Raw genomic sequence first — 21,145 nt, 5'->3', positions numbered from 1 at the left:
CGAGAATTAGGCTTAATGGCCACAAGCCCATGCTAAAATGCGCTTATACATATTCCCCACAATTAAGCTATAAACAAATACAAAAAGGTCAGTAAGTCCTGATAAATAGCTTGAACGTGTCTTCACGATTTTCTTCTTCTATTGTGTTGTGTGTATTTTAACTTGGTGGATTTGGATTCTGAGCAGTTTACTTATCTAGTTGATTTTTGCTTTGCCTTTTTTTTCTGCAACTGTAAAATTCATGTAAATTTGATGCTAATTTCTGTTTTATTTAAAAAATTATATTTACTGCAAAGAAAGTCGAATTTTGATCAGAAAACTACTAATGGAGACCAACACAGTGGCTAATACTATTTCTTCACTCCACCCTGGTCCCCATCGATATTCACAGGGCGGTCTAGTCCAGCTTAAAAGTAAGGGCTTTGGTAAATTTTAAGTTGTTTTCATTACCTAGCTACTGAATTTACTTACTATCCATTCTATTTCTTAGCTACTTTCTATTGCTTAGAATGTGAATATAGGACTCGATGGGTCCTTAAATGCTCTTTTCAAACATACTGATTGCTTCGATTGCAAATTTTATGTTCAGCCATTAAGAAGGTCCTCAAATTGACACCTTGTTTCTTAATATTTGCCAAGAGAAAACAGTTACCAAATCTAGGAACCACTTTAAACCAATCATAAATAGCCTTTCAAGTTTCAAGTTCAAGTTCCATTTATTTCCATAAATAACAATAACAAAAACAGTATCCCAAAGGGCTCTATGGCCCGTTATTTGGGAAACGACACAGAATAAATGACTAATATTAAAACTTGGCATAAACAATACTAAACAATGTCTAATTTATAAATCTATAAGGAAAAGAAGTCAACTCACTGACAGTCCACATGAAACAGTGACCCTCCTATCACCCGACAATAAATAAAAAAATAAAATTCTCTACATCATCGAGGATCCAATGCCAACAAAACAACCCCCCCCCCCAAAAAAAAAAACACGAAAAAACAAAAAACAAACAAAAAAAAAAAAAAAAAAACACCATAAAGCAAGTATAAATTATTTAATATTTACCTTTAATAAGAAACTTTTCATCTGTCTTTTAAAGGAGCCAAGTGTTCGTGACTGACGAATCTCAGCAGGAGCCAAGTTCCAAGCACGTCCCACAGTCACGACCAGATCTAAGCCTGAACTAACCGAGGGAGTAGCCGGAATTATCACATCCTCCCAGTTTCGAACTGCGTACAAATTTACTTCCCCTACTAGCTTAAGTAGTCCAGAAAAACACAATGGGAGATCTCCGTGGAAGAATTGATATGCCAACGAAGATAGAGATATAACATAAATATGTCTAATCTTAAGGAGATCAATAGGAGTGTGTGTAGTCGACTGGAGAACTCTTACCGCTTTCTCATGAAGAATGTGAACAGGAGGATGTACAGAAGAAAATATAGACATCCACACAGACGAACAGTAACATATATATGGGAAAATGAGAGAGAAATGCAAAAGACAGAGTATAGGAAAAGAAAATAAACGCTTTAATTTACAGATGAGTCCAAGTCAACAGAAAATTTTTACTCTTATTACTGGTACTTGCCACTTAAACGATAAATTTTCATCCAAAAGAACTCCAAGGAATCGCACATATCGATCCGGGGGGGACTTATGGAGCCTCTTGGTGTAGGAAGCTCAGTAATTGTGGTGCAGCTCACACCTGTACGGGCAAAAATAAAAAGGTACGACTTTTTTACATTTAAAGCTAGTTGATTTATGTCAAACCAATTAAGTATCTTCTCAGTCATTGCTTGAAGCTTTAGAATAAGGGATGACTCATCCGGAGCTGCAGCACCTAGAGTAGTGTCATCTGCAAATGCTACCAGTTCTTCTCGACTATCAGATGTGGACGCCGACATAGTCTGAGAGTGACATTTGTGACACAATCCACAGCATACATTGGGAATTGGGGTGTTAAGAATTCGGTAGAGGTCGTTCACATATATCAGGAAGAGGGTTGGCCTAAGAATAGAACCTTGGGGTACTCCGTATTCAATTGGAACTTCCTTGTCTGTATCTTCCATGGCAATAGATCTGTCAGTAAGGTATGAATAGAACCAAGATAATGCTTCCCCACGCACACCATGATGAGAAAGTTTACCAGTGAGGATATTGTGTGTAAGGCTGTCAAAAGCATTCTTTACATCAAGCAAAATGGCAGCAGGAATAAGAGTAGAATCTAAAGATTGTCGTATAAACTGGAGAATTTTATTACAAGCATTTTCTGTAGAATACTTTGCGCGACACCCAAATTGATGTTGATGGAAAAAAATTTGCTTCCAGAAATCTCACCAGACGTTTTAGCATTGGCCTTTCAAATATCTTAGAGAACACTGACAAAAGAGAGATCGGCCTATAGTTCCCAGGATCCTCACAGTCACCTCCTTTAAAGAGAGCTATCACACGCGACAATTTAAGACGTTGAGGAAATGCTCCTAGTTGAAATGACCTATTAATCAAATGGCAAAGTGGGATGATAATCGATGGAAGGATATGTTTGATTACTTTAGCACAAATTTTGTCAAAACCTGTTGAAGAATTCTTTAAAGACAAAACAATATTTGTAATTTCCTGCACCATAACGTCCTCAAGAGCTATTGATTTCAAGCACGGGGGGCCTAGGAACTGTTTCCAAGTCTGAGACACCGAGCAGTGGGAAACACTATTAGCAGTTGATTTCCCTATCTCCGCAAAGAATTTGTTCATATGATGTCGTACTTGCCCTTTTTCTGTGGTAAGTTGATCGTCTGCCACAAGAGACTTAGGGAGACCTTCTAGTTTTTTTGATGGCCGACTAACTTCCTTAATCATGTCCCACATCTTCTTTATATTTTTACCGCAATCATCAAATTTCTTTGTAAAATATACTGTTTTAGCTCTCCGAATAATTGATTTCAGCATATTACGGTGCAACCTAAATGCTTCTAATTTAGCATCACTTGGTCTCTTTTTGTACTATTTCCAAAGGTTCTGCTTCCTATTTATTGACTTGAGGACTCCCCATGTTAGTCAGGGAGCTATGGGCGTTGATCTTTTTGATCAAGGATCCCTTAAAGGAGCTTTTAGACAATAAGCCGAGAAATGTTCCTTAACAGTGTCATAAAACTGGCCAAATATATCGTTATAATTGCCCAAACTAATATTTTCTGGTAATGAAAAGTCCCATGAAGATTCACTCAGATCTTCTTTCAGTCTATCCAGCTCCACTGGTGAGCAACAGAATCTCGGTGTATCCTGGGGGACTAATATTTGTGGATTTTGGAGGATTGGAAACAAGGCTGTAACTGGCAAATGGTGGGAAGTATCAGAAAACAGTACTTCGTTCTTAATGGAGTGTAGTGATAAAAAAATATTGTCAGTTAATGTTGCTGTCTGGTTAGAAATCCTTTACGGTATGTTTATACAAGGAGCTAATCCTTACGAAATTAGTAAAGACAAAACATCAGAAGCCTGTCTAGATGACGGTTCCACAAGGTCAAGGTTAAAGTCGCCCATCAATACAACTTCGGATTTTTCAGCAAAAACTTTTCCAAGAACATCTTCTAATGTTTTCATAAATTGGGTGACAGACCCACTTGGAGAACGATATACTTAGCCTATTGTTGCCCTGTCCTTAGCATTGATTTGGATTTCTGTAAAAAGTAAATCAAAATCCTTTTCCTTATTTGTAAATAAATCATGTCTTAGTATAGCCTGAAAATCATTTTAGATGTAAAATTGAAGTCCACCTTTTTGGGCTGTCTTGCGGTTAAGAAATATCGACATATAACTGGGAATATCCAAAAGTACCTGATTTTTCTCGCTCAAAAATGTTTCACAGAGACCGATAATTGCAGGGCACGAATTCCTACATAATAATTGAATATCATCAAACGAGGAATTTAGGCCCTGAACGTTTAGATGCACACCCAGGAATGCATCACCCCACCGAGCTCCGGAGTCCCAAAACCCCAGTTCCTCCACAAACACTATCAATAAAATTCTCAAAATTTTCATAGAAATTCATATTGGGGGCTTTACCAACCGGATTATTTATAATTTCATTAAAATTAACTCTTTCAAGTTCATAATCACTTAATTTCCCTAGTGTTATGTTAGCGTTAATCCCCAACAGAGAATCAGTCTCAACCATAATTACTTACCGATGCAGGTGACAGAGAGCCATGCTGTAGTCTCGTGAACACCGGTGACGTCATCCTAATCCGAATTAAAAAGGCTATGACACGAACTTGATTATTTTGCTCTAAAAAAAAAAATAACCAGTAAAATAGCACAGGAAGGTGTAAATACTGGGGGTAAAGAAAGACAAATAAAAGGGAAAAATACAAAAAGATAAATAACATTAACGAACAGCACATTTTTTGAAGATATAACGTATTAAGCGGAAGCGAGCACTCACTAATAATCATGCGTCAGAATCGAAATCAGAATTGGCCGAGGGGAAAACTAGGCCTACTTGCTTATATCAGTAATGAAAGTGCATTGATTTTCTTACCCCGGCCCCCCCGCCCCAGGTGGATAGATATACAGCCCACCATAAATATTTACGCTATCCGGGTCGCAGCGCTATCTATCAACTTTGTAAGAGACGACCATGTCCCATAGTAAAAATATAAATAACCCATAACTCCTAAAAATATTTTTCTAATTAGCACATCTGTTTTTCCTCCCTCTGATTGATTAGCGTTCGTCGTAAACTCATAAAGGAGAAAAGAGTCGCGCCTTTTCAAAAAACACCGTTAGAATATATAGAGTGGATCTTGTATTTATCCACCATTAGAGAGGGAGGAAGTAAAGTGAAGCAATGTGGTTTTAGGGTGAGATAAGTAAGTATTTATGACTGTTTTAAGGTAATTTTTAAGATTTCTGGTAAACGTTTTCGAATAGGGAACAAGGTGTCACTTAAAGGGGTCTTTTAGGGTTCAATATAAAATTAGTAATGGAAATGATTAGTATATTCGGAAAGAGCATAGAAAGGTGCTATCGACAGCACGTTTGTTCTCTATATAGCTAATAAACAATGGGAAAAAAGCTGAGTTCACCAAGGCTTTAACCATTTCTCGGGATTTCCTTTGAAGGATTGAAATAAGGAAAACCTGTAGAATCAAAATATGTTGTCTGAACACGTGGGGCTTCATCTATTATTTTTCTATATTACGTAGGATTATGTCTGGTAGTCTTTGGTCTATTGGTATTAGAATATTTTTCGTCTTTTCTACGTTAACGGGTGCTCGCACATTGGCAAAAGATGAAGTCTCTGCAAACACGACTATTAGGTAAAAACTTACAGAGGAATTCTAGGAGTATTTTAGCCAATTTTCGCCAAACGCCATCGCAACTTAGTGTGGGGTGTTATGTTTATCTCTTGTGGAAGTATTTTAGTAAAATTATACTCTATGAATATGCCCCTTGTAGATCCCGGCTGTAGAACCTGATTAGGTTCGAACCAATCCCCTTAGATCCAGTGATCAAACACTATATATGCTTTCCTTTTTCCAGAAGAGGTATGGGCACGGCTTCCCAAGAGCCAAAATCAGTGGAAGAATGATAAAATGGCGACAAAGATATTTCTGCACGTACTGAAGAAAACAGAAAACACAACCAGATTTTGTCGAGCTGCATGGGTTCTAACAAATCTTGGTTTCAATATGACATCAAAATCAGTGGATAAGTGTAAATTGAAGTTTAAAAACATGTCACGAGTGTATCAAATGAATAAAAAAAATTTGATGGAACCCAAGAAATCTGGAAAAGATTTACCACCTTATTTTTGGGATATGCATCAAATTTCGGGAGAATCAGAAGAATGTGATGAAGTTTCTATCGAATTGAGCTGTACTAACAATATGGAGAGCAAGGATCTTGTTGATATAGCCCAAAAAGCTCTAGCTGGATATACACCAGCAGAATGTAAATATTATCTATTTATTTTAAAACTATCAAGTCAAAACTACGAGTTATACCAGTACGAAAGGCGAGTTGCAATGTGGCAGACAGCCAGGGGTTGGTTAGAACTGTGTTTTGTGGATTCCAGGAGTTTACCCCTCCCCCGGAAATACTCTCATTTTCTGCTTATGAAAAGGACTAGAACTCTCAATTCCTGACCAAATGAGCATCCTTCGAAGTTTCTACAAGCATGGGGATGAGGAAGTGGCAGGTTGCTGCCACTTTTTGCCTTCATTTTGGGGGTTTTCATTTTAACAGCGTAGACCATAAATACTCCCAGAAATCAAGAGGGATTAAATAGGTCTACCAATTTCACATTTTTGATGTGTTTTTTTTTATTGCACCCCCCCCCCCCGAACAGAAGTCCTGGATACCGCCCTGTGTATTATACATCAGTATCTGCCTCCACCTACCCCGCGTCTCTCCCTTAGAACTGGGGGCATTTTCTGAAGGGGCGGGGGGGGACGCCAGCTCCCGTTTGGTGAAGGGGGATCCAACTAAAGAAATGGTATTTATTGTTGAACTTAATATTTTTTGTGGAATCCCTAGTAATTATGAATCGCTGTCGCATGGCGCATTGCTCTTCTATTGACAAATTGGTTAATTACTTAAACTCCCCCTCCCCTCTCCCCTTCTATAATACTCGGATGAATATTTTATAAATCCATATATTTTCGTAATAAACATGTCAGTGATGGAAGCGTTGACAGTTGCTTGTTCGTCTTACAAATTTAAAGGTTTGATTTATATGGCTCGTAATTTTGAATTGGGATTAAGGCTGATGATGCTTTGACAGTAATATGGATCATTATGCACTATTTTTGGCCAGGAAATACCTTTTCTTTGTTGAAAGAAAATTATAATTTCGTTATAGGAATATTTTGGCGTTTCTTGACGTCTCCTTACCTACGTGACTACTCAACGAAGGCTGCGGAACTGCCGAGGACTCTTACTAAGAGAGTAAAAGAGGACTCTTAAATAAAATACTAGCAACGAAGCATGTCGAACGACAGGTATAAGAAAAACGTAGCGTGTATTCTCGTCAGGGTTAGATTAAAATTGTTCTCCAGACAAATTTTGAAGTCGTCTTAATCCTGATGACTTTGGGTTCTGTTTAGAGTTACTGACATGATGACTTTGGTGACGGATTATATAGTTAGATGGTGAAGGGTGAGACAATTTCTTCTTTATTCGCTTTAGATGTGAATCTCGATTTCTCATAGAATTGTTTCCCCTTTTAAATCTTAAAACTATGGGAGGACGGAATAAGTTTTCACATTTTCTGTGTTCTAAGAACTCGAATAGAAAAAGGAGTTGTATTTAGCATGAAAAAATGTCTTTCAAAAGGTGAAAGTCTTATCTGGTCCACCTGAGATCCCACATTCTTTCTCCCTTCTCTCTTTAATGACGTAAAAGGAAGTTAAGTTATCTTTTCTTTTTTTTAATTCTTTACTTTCTTCAATAAAAATAAGGAATTTTTCAACGAAAAGTAATGGAAAATTTAAAACCTAAAACCACCAGAAAGTACTATGAATGAAAAAATAACCACAGAACTTAAATTGAATAATAAACGTAATTGGCAAGTCAAACTTAGTGAAACCAGCGTTTACCAGTGAAACTGGTAAACGCTGGAAAAAAGAAAAATACGTTTGAAGAGCCAAAGAAACTAAAAGCAAATAATAAAATAATTAAGCTTTCTGGCTATTTTTTCTTTCTTTTTTTTTATAGAAAACCTGCTCATCCACAAAGTAAAAAGGTGCATAACGAAAGCCTTTGTTTTTACTAGTCAGACTGCTAAGATCTTCTGTGATAAAAAGAAGGGATTCATCAAGAGTTCATCACAAGATTAACAAGACTATCATAGAACAGTTCTTCCTATTGACGGAAAGAATAAAAAATATTCTTGTTTCATATCGTATGTAACTTAGTGGCGTAAGTGATCTTTTATGAGCTATTGGTTGTAAAGATAGTGTTTGGTAATTTTTGATTTTCATACCTCACAACTGCCGCCTGGATGCAAAAAAAATGTCGATCAGATGTGAAACACCAGAGAAGTAAGATTTTAAATGCTGGCAAAACTGGGTATAGTCTCAATTGACTTTGTGACCAGCAATAATAATCTGTTTCTACAATTATTATTTGTATAATTTTTTTTTTTCAGGTGAAGTATGGACTCATGCTAAACATGGACTTTTAAATCCTGTAAATGATAAAATGGCGACTATTGTTCTAATAAGACTTTTGAAAGCAACTCACTTGGTTAAAAATCGTTTTGTGGTGACAAGTCAAATTATGCAGGAAGTTGGGTTTAATACTGGTAAAAATCCTAACGATAAAGTACATGGTAAATATCAGAATCTTCTGAAGAAGTTTAAAAGATTTTTGGCCAGAGTAGCAGCTGGTGGGTCTGTTTGTGATGCTCCGCCATTCATGAAGGATATATGGGAGATTCAGCAGAAGAAACCTAAAGGATTATTTGATGATGTAGACTTTCCTGTGGTGAATGAAGAAGAAAAGGATGATGATGATGATGATGACGATACTGGTTTTTTCTTCACTGATTCTCCGGAAGTAAGTGTGGACGAAGTGTCAGATTTCTGTGATGTTTCTATACGTGATAGCTATGAGACCCAAGAAACGGAGATCCCTGACCCTTTAGGCTCGGTAAACTTTTCTGTTAGTGATAATGATGCATCAACTCTTTCTATAGCTCAGAAGCAACGGCAAAGAGCCCAACCTCGTACTCAAATGATAGCCGCTGATAAATCACCTGCTGTAGAAGACGAAGAAGAGAGATTCCCGTCCTTCAAGAAATTTAAAATAGACAGGACTTCAACTAGACTATCTACTCGACAAATTTCAACTTCAACAAGTGAGAAAAGTTTAGACAGTTGTTTAGTAAGTGAATGTTTGGATAGGCTAGACAGGCTAGAAGAAAGGCAGTATAAGTTAGAAGAGAAAACTGAAAAGTGTTTTGAGACGATACAAACTGAAATTAGGATGGAAAAAGAAAGGCGAATTCGAGTAGAGACTATTCAAAACAAGAAATTTGATAAAATTCTTGAGATGCTTTCTTCTATTTCTAAGGCTCAGAGATAACATCGGACTTTGCTGCTGAGTTTTTGAAAACATTTTGACGGTTGTCTTTTTGGGACAGTCCAAAGAGGTTGCCTCATGACAAACTCTGCTAAGGTGAGTTGGCCACTGGTGTGAGCAGCAAAACAGGACTGTTTTTCATTCGACATTAAAGAAGCTGGTAATGAAAAACAATGTTTTTTTGTTAAAAAAAAAGTTTGTATCTATAAGTTTCTGCTTGATCATGAAAGCATGATCTTCATAGTAATTTCGTACCCCCAAATGTTGTTTGTTATAATACCCTGTACTGGGTGCTCAGGATCAAATTTGAAGAAAGTGGGACTATTGATTTTCTGGGTTAGGAGGGGTCTTGTAACTAAACATTAAGTCTTGTTATTTTTAAGCTTTTGTTTATTTTACTGTATTTTCTTAAAAATAAAATTCTCTGAATATTCGTCCTTGGATACTTCAGGGCGATATCCATCTACTCTCCAATTATGTACAAATATGCCCGTTCTTTCTCTAACATTATTTATCCGAACCAAATATGGTATTTTTCTTTCTAATATCAGTCACCTCTTAGAATGAGCCAAAATTTAAAATTCTGTATGTTTCTTTTGCCATATTTAGAATAAATTTGTTTTGACTTGCCATTGACAGTTTCTTGTCCCAAAAGGATGGCGATTTATTTACTGAGATTTTCCGTCTGCTTTTCTCGAAGATATGCGTTAGATAATGGTACGCGAAGATAAAGGTCAATTCTGTTGCGCGTTAGCATTTTTAATTTAGCTCAGTACCATGCCTTTTCTCTCCAAGTTAACATACTGAACGAATTTTGTGGTTTTCAAATTCCCTTTTTTTGTACCAATTAATTATAGTTGATGTTAACTACGAGTGTCAAAATGCATTTGAGTGTTTTTATGCTTATTGGATGCACTAATCAGCGATTTTTATACATTATAATAAATGTTTATTTTAAAATTTGTACATGTTATAAACTGTGGTCCTAATATAGGAAATTTTATAGTAGTTTTGAATGTTTGAAAAATATTCGAGTACTTTAATTCATAGTTTCAATTCAGCAACTAAAGTTGTCAAATACTATTTCTTGCAATCCAAATGATTATTTTAGTATTAATTAACTAGCCAACCTAGTCAACTAACAAGTCAGCATTAATAATTAACTACACAATAGAAGTGATGAGTAATTAAATTTACTCTAGTGCTTTGCGTATTTCCATTGATTTTTACACCTCTTTCCTTTGACTGATTTATCTGAAATTAAGTGTAGTTCTGATTATGTTTAATATTTGATAGTATAAGGAAGATTAAAAGAATGCTCTTAAATTGGGTATAGCTAAAAATTTAATCTGGATACTAGTTTTTGCTTTGTTCCTTTGCTTTACAGTATGTTGTGCCCCTTCAACTGAGGCTAAAATGTTAGGAAGCACACATTGATCTCGTCCCCCCTTATCTTTTTGGGGACAGGGGGTCCTTATCTCTGCCTCTGAATACGGATGCAACTACCAATTACATTTTTGCTGAATAAAAAACCGTCCAGGTTTACAATGCCAAAGCTGCAAAATGGTAGCATTATGCGTCGAAAAATGTTTTGGCTGCAAAAATAAAAAGTTTAATTAAGCGCTCTTAAAGTGTGATAGGAAATTTTATTTGGGATGACTTGCACTTTTTATAACGAGACTGAGAAGGTTTGCCTCCATCATTCTGGCTCAGCTGTGCAAATTCAAAGGACACTTCGGAATTTCTAAGGAAAAGTTGGATTTGCTTCCCCTCAAAAAACACTAGTCCTATTGTTTGGCGTAATCTATTGCTTCTATGTTGTTTTATTCCTAAAATATTTAGAAGTTTTTATAGTTTCCCAGATTCTTTACGTCGTCTTTTCTCGCTTGCAAAAATAATTTTAAACTGGCTTTATCTAAAAAAAAGATTAAGAGATTAAAAACTAAGATTTTTTTCAAAATCTTAATCTTTTTTAAACTGGATATTTTTTTCTAGAACTTCATGGCAAAAAAAGTTTCCTCTTGCTAATAACTCTCTACAGTACCTAGCCAACTGAGGTCAACACAGCTGGACACGCTCATTCTGTACTCCTATCTATTTCGAGCTTCACTCTTTACCCCTTCTCATGTAGTTACTGTTCCTTTTAAATCATCTCTCACGATCTAGTCGTAGTCCATTTGGGGACGACCTGCTTTTTATTCGGACAAAAAGCACATTCTTTGGCAATCTGTCACCCTTCAGCTGTTAAATGTGCCCTAGCCATCTTAACATTTATTTCATTATAGCCATAGAAAGTGGGATCGAACAATATATTTTGCACATCTTACTGTTTGATATACGGTCAGTCAAGCAGCCGCGTTTCAAAGTAATACTTAACCACTTTAAAGACTGTGGCTTCCAATATTCTAATTCAAGTTTATGGACTTGTCTTCTTATTCTTTTGGACTTTTTTCTACTGCGGAAAAACCATGCGCCTTGACTATTCTTCTTTTTACATCTTCACCGTATTCACTGTCTGTACTAGCAGGGGCACCACTAAGGGAGGGGGGACCCCCCCCCCCTAAAGGTCCTCAGAAAGGACTTTTCGGGCGAGGCCCGACAAAAGTCAATATCGTTTGGCGCAAAGGGAAGCTTCTGGAAGAGTTTTTGTCGAACGAAGCCCGACGAAACTTATTATTTCATGTGCATGAAGTTGACAGAAACCCATTGGCCCCCTAAAAAACGACTAGTCGAGCAGAGCCCTACAAAACATGGTATTTTTCTGTCTAATGTATCGTCATAAAAAACTTCCATTGGGCGAAGAACCAAAAAATTTATGCTTCAACTGCGCAAAGTCGACAGAAAACAATTGCCCCCCTAGAAAACGAAGTGGTGAACCAAGCCCTACAAAAGTTGGTTTGTCGTTGGTCCAATATAGTGTCATTAAAGACTTCCGTCAGGCAAAGGACTGCGAAATTTACCGCACTTTTTAGGGTTCCACATTAATTTGTCATATGTGGAAAGGGTCTTCAAAAACTAGTAATCAGATTTTCTTCCGGAAGTGGTTGTTAATCAAACCATATAGGTAGTATAAGTAATTGTTCTAGATGGATATTTCTTGTGTTTAGCTAATTCTTCCTTTTCGAAGGAGAAGGGGGGCGCATAATTCATGGTATCACAATGTATGTCACAAAAATTGATCGGAGCACAACAAAACACTCTGAGAGGTAAAAGCTAGTGCATATTCTCATACTGGCTAAATGCTTGTCATCTAAATACAACTTCAAAATCCTTATCTTATAGCAGAACTTATTGTCCGATCCTAACCAAACACAGTCGAAGGTAACAGTATGGGTCTTATTTACACCTTCTTTTTGGTTCTGAACATTTTGTGACCTTTTGGGGGAAAGGGGTACCTAAATTGTTGTGATCATGACATCGACCAAAACGGTTTGTCGAATCTGAAAAAAAAGCTTGACTGATAGTAGCAGCCACGAAATTTGTTATGTCTTTCTAGGTCCATGGCTAATCAGAACTCTGCGGCAGTTTTGAAAAGAGGACCCGGCTTCATTTGCCTGAACAATAATATTAATAATTTATTTGTTCAAAGTCCTACATGGACCGTGATAAAATCAGCACTTAATATAAACCACATAAATCCGATCCGTTATCAACTGACTTAAAAGAACTCTATAGTTGAGTCTTAGTAAATAATTGCGAAGAACACACTGCTTTTCTATCATACAAAATATAAGAAGTCCCTGGGGAATTTTCTGAAGACAAAGAATAAAATATAATGCACAGCCTAAGCGAATATTTCAGTTATATGACTAATAGCCGTCTTCAGAAAAATATAATGTAAAGCAGAGAAACAAAACTAACTCACTCACTCAGCTTACTCAAACTCTTTGTATATATAACTCCTTCCTATAAGAGAATCCATTAGCCATCATCCTTATAAATAGTTTAACAACTATAAAATACTATAGTTGTTAGTTTTACTAGATAAACGTTTCAAAATAACCTGTCAGTTGCTGAATAGTATACCGCACACTAGTAAGACCTTTGAAACTTGGATGCTGTCTATGACCCTTTCAAAAGCTCTCAGGATTTCGTTCAATAATGGTTCAGCCCTGTCAGACCAAAATTGCTCTTGTACGGGTCAAAATTCTAGAGTGTGGTAGTTGCCTGTGGTGCGATCTCTTTTTTTACTGAAGAAGAACGCTATATTTTTGCATATTTTTTTCGAATGAATCTTCTTTCAATAATCTACGAGTACTGGCTCGATATGATCATTCCTAGGAGAAAAGAAACGCCTACGTGACTATCTTTTTGTAGAAAAACAAGAAATTTTACGTAATGTAGATAACAGCTAAAGGTTTCTCATGCATGTTGTTTTTCACCGTGTAATTTTTATTAAAATCAAACCACTTTTGGGAAGATATTAAACCCTATTTTGTAAATTTTTCATATTCTCGTTTGCAATAATACATTATGTGTTTGCATATATTTTAATCATAATTAGTTTTTCAATTCAATTCATTCGAATAAAAACAAAACGTAACATTAATAACAATAAAGATCCTAGAATAGAACTTGTTAAGGATCATGACACCAAAAAAAAAAAAAAAAAAAAATTACACTGAAATCGGAAAAAAAAAAAGAAAGAAGAATCAAACATGGGTAATTAAAGCAAATTGGTTAAGAGTTGAAAGATTAAATTATATTGTCAAGTTTCGTTACATTATTGTACAGAGTTAATCATAGCTACTTGTCTCAAAATTAGTGCTGTGATGTAAGAAATATGATTAGAGAATGATAAGCATGAGTCAATAAAAGGACCAAAAAACTTGACAACCTCCACTTGTGGGAGGATGTCGGAGAAGTACTGCACACCAAGAGCAGGTTACATTACGTGTTTGTTTTAGGGGCTTCTATATAATACTACTAGACGTTTTTTTGCTATTAATGGTCATGTTATTTGTAAGGCACCACGCCTGGATTTTGTTCAGAAGGGCTTGGGCAAAAATTATTGCCGATGGTAAATTGGTGCCAGTGAGGAAGAATTTGCTGTCATCAGCAATTAGTACAGGATACACTACAGGGCCCAGATCCAAAACGAGATCATTTATGTATAGGAGAAATAAAATTGGGACTAGAACAAAGCCTTGCGGGACAACCCTCCGAACAGATCAGGGCTGAGAAGATACACCACCTAGGCTCACACTGTACCATTCCAGATAGATAAGAGCTTAACCAAGAGAGGGGAACTCCACGAATACCGTAACTATTTAAATTACTTATTAAAATATTATGATCAGCCGTGTCAAAGGCCTTAGAGAAATCCAAAAATAAGCCCAATACATTTTCTTTAAGGTCGAGTTGTGAGCGTATGAACTGTGTGGCGTCAATTAGAGTATGAGAAGTTGAAAATTTCGGCCGGAAGCCATATTGATGAGGAGAAATCAAGGAAACAGAGTGCTGACTGCCGAACATAAAGGGAGACAGACGTCTGAAGATAATTCTCTCGAGTACTTTGGATATAACATGAATAATTGAGATTGGACGATAATTACCTATCTCAGTTGGATCACCCTTTTTAAGAACTGGAATAACAAATGTGCTTGATGGGCTCGCAAACAAAAGAAGATATGGTCTTCACGAGCTTACTACTTAATCCAAGACAGTCAGGTGTTAAACTAATAGGGAGAGAACCGATGATTTGAAATACCTCATTGCTATCAGTAGGGCAGAGAAACATGGATCTAGAATTGAAGCAAGGGAGTACAGCCTAAAAGGAGGAGCAGGAGTCAGTATGAGGAATATTGGGTAAATAATTATTAAATGCGTCGGGTGCATGTAAAGGGTCAATTAATCTGCCATTTGTGTCCATAAGGCGAATAGGTATAGACTTTGATTTTCTATTTTTTGAGAGTATATCATTAATGGTGAACAAAATCTTTTTCAGGTTTCCTTTGCAATTGATAATTTTTGTATAATAAAAACTTTTCTTCGCTTCATGGATGAGTTTAGTGTAAGGTTTTGATAATTTTTATAATTTGACAGGTCAATATCACTACTGGTCTTACAGGCTAACTTTCATAATTTATTTTGACAATACGAGGAGACAATGAAGCTATTTGACATCCAGGGGCATATAGCGATAGTTTTTCGGTTACGTTTACGAATACGAAAAGTTGACTGGATAATCTCACTTTGTCGTTGCGCAAAACTATTTGTGGCAGAATTTACCTCTTGACAATTTAAAACATCGGACAAGTCAGTAGTTCTTAGGCGATCGGTAAAGTGGATCATATTCGCAGAACTGTAATTTCTAGTAGGTTTTATGATTTTGAAATTATTGGTAAATACTACATACAGATTTATTTTGTGTGCAAACTTTTTTAAGATTTTTTAGATGTAAGGGAGGTAAATTATGTTTGAGGGCTTATCGGGATTCTCACATGGTAAACTACCATTGATTTTACGGGAGTCTATTTTCAGTCTACGGTTAATTATATTATTAATAAATAAAATGGGATATCCTATTTAGGATATCCTATTTTAGGGTAAATTTTAATTTCTGCTGTGAATCAGAACAAATGTTTAGGGCACTATCGACGAGAGTGATTACGACAGAGATATTTGTTGATGAAATACATCATCAACAAACACCCTCTATGGAAAATACCCCCCGTGCAAAATACCCCCCCCCCGCTCCTGGAAAATATTTCCTCGCTAAAAGAAAATTATTCCCGAAAATTTTCTCCCCACTGAAGATTCTCCTAGACAATCCACCCCTGCAGAAAAATTCTCCGCGAAAAATGTCCGTATGCTTCCCAATAACAAGTGAAATTTTGAAGTCATGAATAGCCCTGAATCTGATGTAAATTTAAGCTATTATTTGAGAAAGACTGATGAAAGTATTAATGTTTGCGGTCAACATTGATCACGCCGATGGCGCGCCGCCGGCGCTGCTGTCTTTCCCCCCGCCGTCGCCAGTCTTCCTTCATTGGCGTGGCACCGGGATCTACACCAATATGCAAAACACCCATTTATTTCGTGTTTTACGGATATAAGAAAGGCTTTTTAGGAATCCAAAAGAGCAAAAAATACAATCAATATCAGACTCGCCCATTTCAACTATTTTAAAGGTGACAAAACAGATATTGGCAAAGGGCACTATGGAAAAACTAAGCTTATAAGTTCAAACTTATATTCATAGTTTTTACGTAGATATCGGACGAATTCTGTGATACGGTAATTTCTCGACAAATGAATGTATCGCGTATGGCAAGGCAAGATCGAAAAAACGAAGTACATTAATTACACAACTTAAGTTCTTCTAATTTCATTTCAGGTTTCTAAAATCTAAATATATTTCATACTGAATAGTATCTCATAAATAATTGAATTTCTTATTTTTTGAAAGATACCCCCTGGACTCTCATCACGACAAACTCCAGTTGCGTTTAACATTGAAATAGTATAAAATTCCAAAGAATTTTGGAGGTTTCTCCAAATATTAATAAATAACGGCATTGAAACTTTAAATGTTAGAACTCTCCAATTAATCAACGTCTGCAGAATCAAATTTATTCAAACGAGATGACAAAAACACCTAGTATAAATGAACAATATGCGCAAATGGCGTAACTTACAGCCGAATTGATATTTTCCCATGACATAATCTCTTCGTCACTTGAAAAGGTCATTATAACTTTTAATTTTTGTCTAAAAATGTACTTAAAATTGAAAGGGGCACTCACAAAGTTTAGCAAGATATATTCTTCTATTCATACCAACATGAAATTCAACTGATCATTCATCCTACATTTTTAACGTTTTATACATTTTATTTTAGAAATTAAGGTTAGTAGTGTTATTATTACGTCAATCATTAAAAATGGCTTAATTTCTCGACAAAGGAATGTCTCGCATATGGCAAGGCAAGATCGAAAAACGAAGTACATTGATTACATAACTTAAGTTCTTCTAATTTCATTTCAGGTTTCTAAAATCTAAATATATTTTATACCGAATAGTATCTCATAAATAATTGAATTTCTTATTTATTGAAAGATACCCCATGGACTCTCATTACGACAAACTCCAGTTGCGTTTAACATTGAATTAGTATAAAATTCTAAAGAATTTCGGAGGTTTTTCCAAATATTAATAGATAACGCCATTAAAACTTTAAATGTTAGAACTCTCCATTAATCAACATCTGCAGAAGCAAATTTATTCAAAGATGGCAAAAACAAGTAGTATAAATGAACAGTATGTGCAAATGGCGAAAGTACAGTAATGTACGATGAAAAGACCATCTCTTGATGAATAATGAAGAAGACCAGTTTCCAGACAACGACTTGTGAAGTTTTGAACTAATGAATAGACCAGTTTCCAGACAACGACTTGTGAAGTTTTGAAGTCATGAATAGGCCCGAATCTGTTGTAAATTTAAGCTATGATTTGAGAAAGACTTTTGAAAATATTAATGTTTGCGCTCAACATTTATCGCGCCGGTTGCGCGCCGCCTCACCCCAGGAGAGGAAAAACAGTGATGAACCCCTTCCTAACAATTTCCATGTAAGACATTCTCGTTGAAATGTATGTTCGTTAAATCTAAGTTTTATTAATTTTGACTTCAGGCATCGGTGCGTTTAATTTAGGTTAGACTGGTTATAGATGGCAGCACACCCACTCTGACACACACTCATAGTGAGAGAGACATCCAAAAAGTTAGGTTAATTTAGGTTTACCTAGAGTGATATTAATGTTTGCGATCAACATTGATCGCGCCGGCGGCGCGCCGCCTTACCCCAGGAGAGGAAAAACAGCGATGAGCCCCCTCCTAACAATTTCCATGTAAGATATTATTGTTGAAATGTATGTTCATTAAATCTAAGTTTAAGACTGGTTATAGATGGCAGCACACCCACTCAAACACACACTCATAGTGAGAGAGACATGCAAGAAGTTAGGTTAATTTAGGTTTACCTAGAGTGACGCCACTCTTAGATTTAATGAACATACATTTCAACGAGAATGTCTTACATGGAAATTGTTATGAAGGGGTTCATCGCTGTTTTTCTTCTCCAGGGTTGAGGCGGCGCGCCGTTTGCGCGATCAATGTTGACCGCAAACATTAATATTACTCTAGGTAAACCTAAATTAACATAACTTTTTGCATGTCTCTCTCAGTATGAGTGTGTGTCTGAGTGGGTGTGTTGCCATCTATAACCAGTCTAACCAAAATTCAACGCACCGACGCATAAAGTCAAAATTAATTAAACTTAGATTTTATGACCATACATTTCAACGAGAATGTCTTACATGGAAATTGAACCAGTCTAACGTAAATTCAACGCACCGACGCATAAAGTCAAAGTTTTTTTTCGGCTTCCTTATGGAATGTATAGGCATTGTAGATTAGATCTATTGTGAAATTCGAGTTGCATAGCATATTGTCATCTAAAGTTGAAAACCTTTTAACTACATCTTTTAATGATTGACGTAATAATAAAACTAGTAACCTTGGCACTTAAAGATGATGTTGTCAAGTTGGATTTATAAAACTGAGTAGATATAAAAAAATTGTTTTCAATTCGGCACTTAAAAAGCTTTCTATGATGTTTCAGAATGACACTAGCGACAGATAGAAAAAATGAGGTTTTCCATGCAAAAAAGTGTTTGCTCATCGTCTCTGTAATTCTCCTATTTTGTGTTTTTGAGCATGGTGATTCTAATGATGTGCTTTTTATCTGATTTTACACCATTTTGATAATTTTAGGCTTTTTTCGAAATTCTAAAAAAAATCGTGAAGTAATAATTTTTGTTTGTTTTAGATCATACAAATTTTGCATATTTTGACCCTTTAATTTTTTCTCCTTCAGCTCGCGAGCCAGCGACCAAAGATTGTCAGTTTATTACTCATGATGGGTTTGTGGAAATTTGGCGGACAAGCGGACTATGCCACCACTATAGAATACTAAGACGGCCGCTGGGTCTTACCGAGAGAGAGGCATGGGAGAAGGAGAAGAATGATAAGGAGAAAGACGAGAATGATAAGGAGAAAGAGAAGAATGATAAGGAGAAAGAAAATCCAATCTCTTAGGTTCCCGCTAATTTAGTATTCAAGATTTATTCTCCTTGTGAAATTTTATTTGCATTATAAACTTGAATAAAATGGTTTAGTCATTGAAAAGAAGCATTATTCTATTATCCTCCCTTTCAACTTAAGTTAGATCAAAAGAATGATGTATAAAGGCATTGGTTTGACTCAGATCAAAAGCATTTAAAAAGAAAAGGCAAAATAGGGATCAAGTTCAATACATTGTGCCTGGTTGTCCCAATTCTTTACAAAACAATCCCAACTTTCAACTCTAATGGTAAGTTCTATGAAACATGCCTCTTCATCTTCAGTTAATGTTGAGGTACTCCAGACATCGGATACTGGTTGGGGTGTTTTCAATTTCCACTATTCGTATTTTCTTGTGGCGATTGAAATGTATGGGGGGGACACCTGTAGGTAACTCCACAGAAATGTCCTGCCTATGACATGGCGGTGCATAGGTGATCAGAGATTCCCTGGCCATATTCAATGAGGTAATCAAGTTGGCTTCATCCTTGTTAGGTCCAGATATGGCATCGACCTTTGCTCGTTGAGAGAGCCAAAGAGAGGGTTAGATAATCACTTTCTCATCATGCAGGATAAAAGAAAAAAAAATGTATGCTTTTTCAAGTAGGAAAAAAACACAATTAAAACTTATGGGTATAAATTACTTCCGTCATAGTTTCAAATATGCTTAAAGTTGCAAAAAAGAAACTATAAATAAGATTTTAATAACTCCATCGCAAAAATAAAGGAAATAGCTTTTCTTCCTAAGTGTTGAAAAGATCAGATCAATGGAAGCCTGAAATACTTCAAACAGCAACACAGGAACATCTCGTATGGAAATTTAAAGGAGCAGAGAAGCACTCTATTATTTTCTGCTTTGGTAATCGTTGGAAACCTGGTTATTTGACGAGAATGAACTTTGTGAAGACCAGACTGCAGAAAAGGGAAACTATAGGCATAGTCACATATAAACTTGAAAAATCATTCTTATTATTGGCTTCTTTTACAGTTGGATAACAAAAACATTAACACATCTATATATAAATCACAGTTTTGATAATCATTATTTTTAGATCACATAATATTGAGAATCATCATTTCATTAATGAGCACTACAAAAGAGCACAACCACCGTTATTGCAAAAAACTAAAATTCTTCTTCTTCTAGAGATGTTGGTTCAGAGTTTACAGCTTGTTCCCATGCACTCTCCGCAAGTAAGTGTGCTGGGCATGCCATTCTTACGGCAAGTGCATCTGGCCGTATCGCAACCTGATTTGCATTTGCAGTGGATAATTTGAAGAAGACTTTGGGGAACTAGTTTCTTCTCCGTCATTACTGGGATATAATTATCGGCCGAGTGTCGCCATCCCCAGTTTTCAAGTTTCATCGCAGCAGTCTCACTTTTCCATTCTATTACCTGCAAATACAAGCGAAACGAATGGAACTTCGCAGCTGAGGGTGTGGGAGGCATCTGATCAGGGCAGACAAATGCGGAAAAGGAAGTGAACTTGGCCAAGAACAGACGATGTCTCAAGGACACGAGAGTTTCTCCAGGCTTTCCTTTATAAATTCTCAAAAAAGCTTATTCACCAGCTACAATGAGCTCGTCTTTCGTAGCCTTCGAGTCCATAAAGACCTTAGTGGCCTCACGGAAAGACGGGTCGGACCAGTACAATGACAGTCCGACAGATTTATCAATTCCTTGTAATCTTGAAGTGGTTTCACAGCCTAGGAACACGTGCAGAAATAGAATTGCACCACACATGTCCCTTAGTTTTTCTTTGATGGAGCATATATTCCACAGCTTACGTTCGTTTGAAGCTTTCGCCTTGAATCTGAAATACAGGCCTTTGTGGGTGGCAGTGACATGATAGAGGAGAAGGATAAGGAGGTCAGTGTCGCTGCCGATGAGACACATCAACTGAGTTCATGCATTATGAATGGC

General features: G+C 36.3%; 1 protein-coding gene across 5 annotated transcripts in view; it reads left to right on the top strand.

Annotated features, from left to right (window-relative positions):
• LOC148949559 (uncharacterized) overlaps positions 1–19,112 on the top strand; it is a 39,363-nt gene extending 20,251 nt beyond the window's left edge. The window contains exons 4-7 of one of the 5 annotated variants that reach the window (XR_016142146.1): positions 5,555–5,965; positions 8,163–9,193; positions 14,453–14,905; positions 18,976–19,099. Coding sequence is in view for 2 of the 5 variants with exons in the window: in XM_089093589.1 (XP_088949715.1) it covers positions 5,555–5,965; positions 8,163–9,100 (1,349 nt within the window). In the remaining 3 variants the exon portion in view is untranslated. Of the gene's footprint in view, positions 1–5,554; positions 5,966–8,162; positions 10,080–14,452; positions 14,906–18,975 lie in introns of those variants that run through there. The other 4 variants (XR_016142145.1, XR_016142147.1, XM_089093589.1 and 1 more) reach the window with 4 other exon arrangements.
• Positions 19,113–21,145: the final 2,033 nt, after the last annotated feature.

This window comes from Artemia sp. Qi Xiang Cuo, chromosome 8 (genome assembly GCF_049724085.1).
Source record: "Artemia sp. Qi Xiang Cuo chromosome 8, ASM4972408v1, whole genome shotgun sequence".
Lineage (NCBI taxonomy): Eukaryota > Metazoa > Arthropoda > Branchiopoda > Anostraca > Artemiidae > Artemia > Artemia sp. Qi Xiang Cuo.
The sequence above is the reverse complement of the archived record's forward strand: the minus strand, read 5'-3'. Positions and strand labels throughout refer to the sequence as shown.